Raw genomic sequence first — 10,000 nt, forward strand, 5'->3', positions numbered from 1 at the left:
CTAGTGCTGGTTTGTGTGTGTGTGTGTGTGTAGTGTGGTGTGTATAATGTGTAGTGTGTCTAGTGCTGGTGTGTGTGTGTGTGTGTGTGTGTAGTGTATAATGTGTAGTGTGTCTAGTGCTGGTGTGTGTGTGTGTAGTGTGTGTATAGTTTGTCTAGTGCTGGTTTGTGTGTGTGTGTGTGTGTGTGTATAGTTTGTCTAGTGCTGGTTTGTGTGTGTGTGTGTGTGTGTGTGTGTGTAGTGTGTATAGTTTGTCTAGTGCTGGTTTGTGTGTGTGTGTAGTGTGTCTAGTGCTGGTGTGTGTGTGTGTGTGTGTGTGTGTAGTGTGTAGTGTGTGTGTGTAGTGTGTCTAGTGCTGGTGTATGTGTGTGTGTGTGTGTGTGTGTGTGTGTGTGTGTAGTGTGTAGTGTAGTATGTGTCATTAGTACAGTCCCTGACAGAAGTTCTGTCGCTGATTGTTGTGGAAACAAAAGCTTATAAACTGACTCTAAATTAATCCCTTGGTTTTAGAAATGATTCGTATGAAAAGCTGAAACCCTCCAAATGAGGTTTAATTTACGGAAATAAATTTGCTTCACCACAGAAACATTGATCCTTTAATGAACACAGAAAGGTCAGAGTTTGACTAAAGTTGTCGCCCACAGAACGTAATGTGAAAATCAAACAAAATTTACTTCAAATACTGATCTGTTTCATATCATTGGTGAATGAAGTTGTGGTGCTTTTAGAGCCATATTTAATATTTTGTGTGACTTCCATGAGCTTGAAGGACAGCATCCATGCGGTTCAACAGTGATTCATACAGTTTATTGATGAAGTCATTAGGAAAAGCAAAGAATGAGGTCTTAGATGCCTCCCAGAGTTCATCAAGAGTCTTCCACACTTCCTCCTTCATCCAACCCCAAACACGCTCAGTCCTGGAGCACCTTGATCTTCTTCGCCTTGAGGAACTTTGATGTAGAGATGGATGTATGAGATGGAGCACCATCCTGCTCCACCCCTTTTATGACTGGGAATGTTAGAGGTAGCTAATACCTGATATTTTAGGCTATTGATATTGCCTTTGACCTTGCAAATGTTTGGCACCCCCCTACTGAATGTAACCCCAGACCATGATCTTTCCACCACCAAACTTAACTGTTCTTGGATCCATACGGGCTCCAGTAGGTCCCCTGCAGTATTTGAGGCGGCTGTGGTGTAATTCAACTGAAGATTCATCTGAGAAATCCACCTTCTGCCACTTTTCCAGCGTCCACCCGTTAATTGCCTTTTGTTTAGTGCTGGCTTCTGGACACTGATTCGACCGTGGAGGCCATTTCGAGACAGAATCCTACAAACTGTTCTAGTTCTCTCTTGTTCTTGAGGTGACCAGGTCTGGTGGAGCTCTGGTGCAGTTCTCCTGCTGGGTCTGACAGACCTGAGCTTGTCAAAAACATCTCCAGTCTCTTCAAATCTTTTTTAAATTCTTTTACTTGACGCTGAGACGCATTAAAAGGATCTGCAATGGGTCTGGTCTTCAGCCTCTTGATTATCAAGGCTTTGGTCGCAGGGTGGATTTTTGGCACGTTGTCAGAAGTCAAGTGAAGGTCTGGGGTGCTGGGGTTGTTTTTATACACACCCACTAATGAATCGATCAGTCAGTGAGCACAGGGGAGGCTGTAAACTAGTATTGGGTGTCTGGCCAAACTCTGACCTTTCTGTTCATTAAAGGATCAATGTTTCTGTGGTGAAGCAAATTTATTTCCGTTAATTAAACCTCATTTGGGAGGGTTTCAGCTTTTCATACGAATCATTTCTAAAACCAAGGGATGAAGTTAAAGTTATAAGCTTTTGTTTCCACAACAATAAGCCACAGAACATCTGTCAGGGACTGTATAGTATCTAGTGCTGGTGCGTGTGTAGTTTATGTGTGTGTAGTGTGTATATATAGTGTGTGTGTGTGTTTGTGTATATAGTGTGTGTGTGTGTATATAGTGTGTGTGTGTGTGTGTGTAGATAGTGTGTGTGTGTATATAGTGTGTGTGTGTGTATATAGTGTGTGTGTGTGTGTGTGTAGATAGTGTGTGTGTGTAGATAGTGTTTGTGTGTAGATAGTGTTTGTGTGTAGATAGTGTGTATATAGTGTGTGTGTGTGTAGTGTGTGTGTTTGTGTATAGTGTGTGTGTGTAGATAGTGTGTGTGTGTGTGTGTGTGTGTGTATATTGTGTGTGATGATGAGACAAACACATTATTTTGTTTATTTACTAATTTATTTAAATGAGTTTTAAAGGAATAAAGTGATGTCGTCCTTCAGGGTCGGGGTCAGCGTTGGGTCCGTCCTGAGATGGAGCAGGGGCTCGGTTTCCGAGCGAGACGAGACGAGACGACTCTTGTGTAAATGCAGGGTGAGTCAGAGTCAAGTTTAACCTTAATTTTACACCAATAACATAAAAAAAAGCTAAAGTCACTTCTTTGACTTTTTTCTCTTCTTCTTCTGTTCTTTCTCCAACAGTTCTCGGCTCTCCTGCTCTTCTTCTGCTTCTCTTTTCTCTCCTCTTTCTCCCACCATCTCCATCGAATCCCAGACTTCATCCCTCTCTTCATCTTCCTCCTTCACCTCCTCCCTCCCGCTGGCCACGTCTGAGCCAATCAGCTTCAGTGGAGAAACAAACAAGAAACAAACCATCACACATCATCACACAGCGGAGACACAGTGGAGACAATGTGGGGACATTTCACAAAAGAAAAGTGTGTTACGATGTGATTCAGTTCTGAATTCACTACATTGTTTTATAACACACCACTCACCTCCAGGTCTCTGCTGGAGAGCAACACACAGTTCAGCCGAGACTTCAGATACACCTGCGTGCACACACACACACACACACACACACACTCTTTACTGAAAGACAGTTTACACAAACACAGCAAAAAACAAGACAAAGTGTGTGGGAGGAAAATCTCACCTGCAGAAGAATGAGAGAGAGACACAGAGAGAGAGAGAGCGAGAGAGAGTGTGTGTGAGAGAGAGAGAGAGAGAGAGAGAGAGAGAGAGTGTGTGTGTGAGAGAGAGAGAGAGAGAAAGAGAGAGAGTGTGTGTGTGTGTGCGCACAAGAGAGAGAGTGTGTGTGTGTGTGAGAGAGAGAGAGAGAGAGAGAGAGAGAGTCTGTGTATGTGTATATAAATATATAAATAAGAGAGAGAGAGAGTGTGTGTGCGTGTGTGTGTGTACCTTGTGTACAGTCGAGCGGTCCTCTGTGTTGTGTATTCTTAGAAATCGATCGAGTCCACAGGAAGCAATCAGTGGAGAAGAGGAGTGACATTGCAGCGCTCTCACACTCCCCGATACACCCTTCAAACACCCCCGCACCAGACCTACACACACACACACACACAATCATTGCAAGCAAACTGAAACTCAGCATCACTTCTGTTCATTTACAACTGAAACTGCAGCAGAACACTACAACAAAATACACACACACACACACACACACACACTGACCTTTGCGTAGATCCAGAATGCCTATGTGTCCGTGTGTGTTTCCGACGGCGACTCGGTCGTGTCCATTCAGCAGCGTCAGTGCCGTGAGTGGAACCTCCCCAAACACCGCCTCCAAAACTGGTCGCCGCTGGGGGGTCGCAGGGTCATACACACGCACCTGAGCCAATCACAGAAACGGTTACACATTCACACACAGGGTCTCTCTCTGTCTGTCTCTCTCACACACAAACACACACTCTCACCTGGTGATGTCCAGTACATGTGACAATCTTCTCTGTGTTAGGGATAAAGGCCATGTCTCTCACCCACACAGGAACTCTCAGATCCAACCAGTCATTAGCAACCTACCACACACACACACACCCACACACACAGGTAAGTAAAAAGCCACCATTAGAAAGTAATGCTTACCCAAACAATCCTGTGGGTAGCCCTCCTCTGTGGGCGGAGCCTATGGAGGGGGTAATTAATATGCAGATGAGTGTGCTTCTCACGTTTTTGGCGGTGAAAATGGCAGTGTCTGGTCTCTCCAGGTCCCACACCTTCAGGGGGTTCTCTTTTCCTCCTGTGGCCACACGATGGAGCTGTGACGGATCCTGGCGCATCCTACAGACTCCACCCCCTACATTTACCTCCACCTGCATCACCAGGTGAACACAACACACAGGTAAACAACACAACAGTGGAACAACACTGACACAGAGACACGACACTGACACACACAGAGACACGACACTGACACACACACAGACGACACGACACTGACACACACACAGACGACACGACACTGACACACACACAGACGACACGACACTGACACAGACACGACACTGACACGACACACACACACACACACACAGACGACACGACACTGACACACACACAGACGACACGACACTGACACACACACAGACGACACGACACTGACACACACACAGACGACACGACACTGACACACACACAGACGACACGACACTGACACACACACAGACGACACGACACTGACACACACACAGACGACACGACACACACACACAGAGACACGACACTGACACACGACACTGACACACACACAGACACGACACTGACACACAGAGACGACACTGACACACAGAGACGACACTGACACAGAGACGACACTGACACAGAGACACCACACTGACACACAGAGACACCACACTGACACACAGAGACACCACACTGACACACAGAGACACCACACTGACACAGAGAAACGACACTGACACAGAGACACCACACTGACACAGAGACACCACACTGACACAGAGACAGAGACACCACACTGACACAGAGAAACGACACTGACACAGAGACACCACACTGACACAGAGACACCACACTGACACAGAGACACCACACTGACACACAGAGACACCACATTGACACACAGAGACACCACACTGACACAGAGAAACGACACTGACACAGAGACACCACACTGACACAGAGACACCACACTGACACACAGAGACACCACACTGACACACAGAGACACCACACTGACACACAGAGACACCACACTGACACACAGAGACACCACACTGACACACCACACTGACACAGAGACACCACACTGACACACAGAGACACCACACTGACACACAGAGACACCACACTGACACACAGAGAAACGACACTGACACAGAGAAACGACACTGACACAGAGAAACGACACTGACACAGAGGCACCACACTGACACAGAGGCACCACACTGACACAGAGACACCACACTGACACAGAGACACCACACTGACACAGAGAAACGACACTGACACAGAGACACCACACTGACACACAGACAGAGGCACAACACTGACACAGAGACACCACACTGACACAGAGAAACGACACTGACACAGAGACACCACACTGACACAGAGACACCACACTGACACAGAGACACCACACTGACACAGAGACACCACACTGACACACAGAGACACCACACTGACACACAGAGACACCACACTGACACAGAGAAACGACACTGACACAGAGACACCACACTGACACAGAGACACCACACTGACACAGAGACAGAGACACCACACTGACACAGAGAAACGACACTGACACAGAGACACCACACTGACACAGAGACACCACACTGACACACAGACAGAGACACCACACTGACACAGAGACACCACACTGACACACAGAGACACCACACTGACACACAGAGACACCACACTGACACACAGAGAAACGACACTGACACAGAGAAACGACACTGACACAGAGACACCACACTGACACAGAGACACCACACTGACACAGAGACACCACACTGACACAGAGAAACGACACTGACACAGAGACACCACACTGACACACAGACAGAGGCACAACACTGACACAGAGACACCACACTGACACAGAGACACCACACTGACACAGAGACACCACACTGACACACAGAGACACCACACTGACACACAGAGACACCACACTGACACAGAGAAACGACACTGACACAGAGACACCACACTGACACAGAGACACCACACTGACACAGAGACAGAGACACCACACTGACACAGAGAAACGACACTGACACAGAGACACCACACTGACACACAGACAGAGACACCACACTGACACAGAGACACCACACTGACACACAGAGACACCACACTGACACAGAGAAACGACACTGACACAGAGACACCACACTGACACAGAGACACCACACTGACACAGAGACACCACACTGACACACAGAGACACCACACTGACACACAGAGACACCACACTGACACACAGAGACACCACACTGACACACCACACTGACACAGAGACACCACACTGACACACAGAGACACCACACTGACACACAGAGACACCACACTGACACACAGAGACACCACACTGACACACAGAGAAACGACACTGACACAGAGAAACGACACTGACACAGAGACACCACACTGACACAGAGACACCACACTGACACAGAGACACCACACTGACACAGAGAAACGACACTGACACAGAGACACCACACTGACACACAGACAGAGGCACAACACTGACACAGAGACACCACACTGACACAGAGAAACGACACTGACACAGAGACACCACACTGACACAGAGACACCACACTGACACAGAGACACCACACTGACACAGAGACACCACACTGACACAGAGACACCACACTGACACAGAGAAATGACACTGACACACAGAAACGACACTGACACACAGAGACACCACACTGACACACACAGACCACACTGACACACAGAGACATAACACTGACACACAGACGCAACACTTTTAACAGCTACTAGCACACTCACAGCTTCAGACCTGCCCTCGGTCCAGATCTTCATCAACCCTGACTCCACACACGTCACCAAAGACCTGAGAGACAGACAGAGACAGAGAGACAGACAGAGACAGATTTATAGTATGAGTGAGTAACTGTGTGACAGCGAGGTGAATTGGGTGTCAGCGAGTGAGTGAGTGAGGTGTATGAATGAGTGAGTGAGCAACGGTCTGCAATGGCTAGGTGAATCGGGTGTCAACGAGTGAGTTAGTGAGGTGTATGAATGAGTGAGGTGTATGAATGAGTGAGTGAGCACCTGTCTGCAACGGCGAGGTGAATCGGGTGTCAGCGAGTGAGTGAGTGAGGTGTATGAATGAGTGAGTGAGTACCTGTCTGCGATGGCGAGGTGAATCGGGTGTCAGCGAGTGAGTGAGTGAGTGAGGTGTATGAATGAGTGAGTGAGTGAGTGAGTATCTGTCTGTGACGGCGAGGTGAATCGAGTGTCAGTGAGTGAGTGAGTGAGGTGTATGAATGAGTGAGTGAGTACCTGTCTGTGAAGGCGAGGTGAATCGAGTGTCAGCGAGTGAGTGAGTGAGTGAGTGAGGTGTATGAATGAGTGAGTGAGTATCTGTCTATGACGGCGAGGTGAATCGAGTGTCAGTGAGTGAGTGAGTGAGTGAGTGAGTGAGGTGTATGAATGAGTGAGTGATTACCTGTCTGTGAAGGCAAGGTGAATCGGGTGTCAGCGAGTGAGTGAGTGAGGTGTATGAATGAGTGAGTGAGTGAGTACCTGTCTGTGACGGCGAGGCCGGTGAATCGTCCCTCAGTGAAATCTCCACAAACTCGAGACTCAGTAAATACTCCTTTTTCTGTACTGAACGTCTTCACTGTTCCATTAACACACCCCACTAAAACCTACACACACACACACAAACACACACACACACGTACATAGTTTACAAGGTTGTTGCTTTTGTTTACACATTGTTTGTTTACAGGTTGTTGTATGCGTACAGGTTGTTGTTGTGTGTGTTTACAAGTTGTTGTGTGTGTGTTTACAGGTTGTTGTATGTGTACAGGTTGTTGTTGTGTGTGTTTACAAGTTGTTGTGTGTGTGTTTACAGGTTGTTGTTGTGTGTGTGTACAGGTTGTTGTATGTGTACAGGTTGTTGTTGTGTGTGTTTACAAGTTGTTGTGTGTGTGTTTACAGGTTGTTGTATGTGTACAGGTTGTTGTTGTGTGTGTTTACAAGTTGTTGTGTGTGTGTTTACAGGTTGTTGTTGTGTGTGTTTACAGGTTGTTGTGTGTGTGTTTACAGGTTGTTGTATGTGTACAGGTTGTTGTTGTGTGTGTTTACAGGTTGTTGTTGTGTGTGTGTACAGGTTGTTGTATGTGTACAGGTTGTTGTTGTGTGTGTTTACAGGTTGTTGTGTGTGTGTTTACAGGTTGTTGTTGTGTGTGTTTACAGGTTGTTGTTGTGTGTGTGTACAGGTTGTTGTATGTGTACAGGTTGTTGTTGTGTGTGTTTACAAGTTGTTGTGTGTGTGTTTACAGGTTGTTGTATGTGTACAGGTTGTTGTTGTGTGTGTTTACAAGTTGTTGTGTGTGTGTTTACAGGTTGTTGTTGTGTGTGTTTACAGGTTGTTGTTGTGTGTGTTTACAGGTTGTTGTATGTGTACAGGTTGTTGTTGTGTGTGTTTACAGGTTGTTGTTGTGTGTGTGTACAGGTTGTTGTATGTGTACAGGTTGTTGTTGTGTGTGTTTACAAGTTGTTGTGTGTGTGTTTACAGGTTGTTGTATGTGTACAGGTTGTTGTTGTGTGTGTTTACAGGTTGTTGTTGTGTGTGTTTACAGGTTGTTGTATGTGTACAGGTTGTTGTTGTGTGTGTTTACAGGTTGTTGTTGTGTGTGTTTACAGGTTGTTGTTGTGTGTGTTTACAGGTGGTTGTTGTGTGTGTTTACAGATTGTTGTTGTGTGTGTTTACAGGTTGTTGTGGTTGTTTACCTCACTCTCGTGTGGGTCTCCCCAGGCTAAAGCACAGATCTCCTGCTCTCTGCTGACGGAGCTCATCTCACAGAAATTAAAAGCCTTCTTCTTACTGAAACTCACCCCTTTAACATGCACACACACACACACACACACACACACAGTAAGAGAGAGAGAGAGAGTTTAAAGTAGTGTGTGAGTGAGTGTGAATATGAGTGAATGAGTGAGTGTGAATATGAATGGGTGAGTGAGTGTGATTCAGTGTAAGTAAATGAAGCTATAGATAAGTTTCAGAGCCGATTTTAAAACAAACCGTTAAAGAGTTAAACTAAAAACAATAAACACTCAGTAAATAAACAATAAACACTCAATAAAGAAACAATAAACACTCAGTAAATAAACAATAAACACTCAATAAAGAAACAATAAACACTCAGTAAATAAACAATAAACATTAAACAAGGCAGAACTCTGTCACGTGTTTAACGCCACAGCAACTACCCTCACCTTTCAGAATCCCCGTCTCTGACCCGACCCACGCCGAACAAACCCGACTCTTCTCCGCCATCATCCCGCCTTAAACCCACCTTAATCTCCTCAAATCCACCTTAAACTCGCTTTAATTTCACTTTTACTGCGATTTATTTTACACACGCGACGCTCGGTCCGCTGCCACAGCCGTCCGACCAGAAACAACACACACACACACCTCGTTCCTATTGCTGAATAACACACACACACACACACACACACACACAAGTGAGAGGAAGACGCTTCACACAGTTACATTACACACACATTCAGCTGTTTATTGACGTTTTAAACGTCTCTCTCTCTCTCTCTCTCTCTCTCTCTCTCTCTCTCTCACACACACACACTCTGTCTCTCTCTCTCTCTTTCTCTCTCTCTCTCTCTCTCTCTCTCTCTCTCTCAGTATACGGATGTGTATCTAGGCGGTGAGTCCAGAGGGTGGTGCTGTGGAGCTGTGAAACACAGGGAGATTATTCACTGCTTCATTAGAGCTTCCTACAGTCAGGAGGGTCTCTTCGTGTCTGTATGGGTTTCCACTGTGGCCCTGCTCCCTTCTTTTATTCATTCCTTTTCTATTCCTCTCCTCTGTTACTTTCATTTATTCCTTTAAACTTTTTTTCTGTCTTTTTCCCCTTCGTCTATTCCTTCTCTCAATTCCCTTTATTCATTCCCTTCTTCATTCATTCATATTCCGTAAGC

The 10,000-nt window shown here is 46.1% G+C and overlaps 1 protein-coding gene across 1 annotated transcript; it reads right to left on the reverse strand.

The window, feature by feature from the left end:
* Window positions 1–2,264: 2,264 nt before the first annotated feature.
* wdr74 (WD repeat domain 74) lies at window positions 2,265–9,552 on the reverse strand. Its single transcript, XM_066651388.1, has 10 exons — window positions 9,278–9,552; window positions 8,789–8,895; window positions 7,574–7,698; window positions 6,815–6,878; window positions 3,979–4,122; window positions 3,727–3,828; window positions 3,485–3,641; window positions 3,212–3,354; window positions 2,788–2,841; window positions 2,265–2,632 (listed from the first exon to the last, which is right to left on the reverse strand). Exons 1-10 carry the CDS (start codon window positions 9,339–9,341, stop codon window positions 2,444–2,446), a joined length of 1,149 nt encoding a protein of 382 aa, XP_066507485.1. The 5' UTR covers window positions 9,342–9,552; the 3' UTR covers window positions 2,265–2,443.
* Between the last annotated feature and the right edge of the window lie 448 nt (window positions 9,553–10,000).

The sequence above is a fragment of the Hoplias malabaricus genome, chromosome 18, assembly GCF_029633855.1.
Source record: "Hoplias malabaricus isolate fHopMal1 chromosome 18, fHopMal1.hap1, whole genome shotgun sequence".
NCBI lineage: Eukaryota > Metazoa > Chordata > Actinopteri > Characiformes > Erythrinidae > Hoplias > Hoplias malabaricus.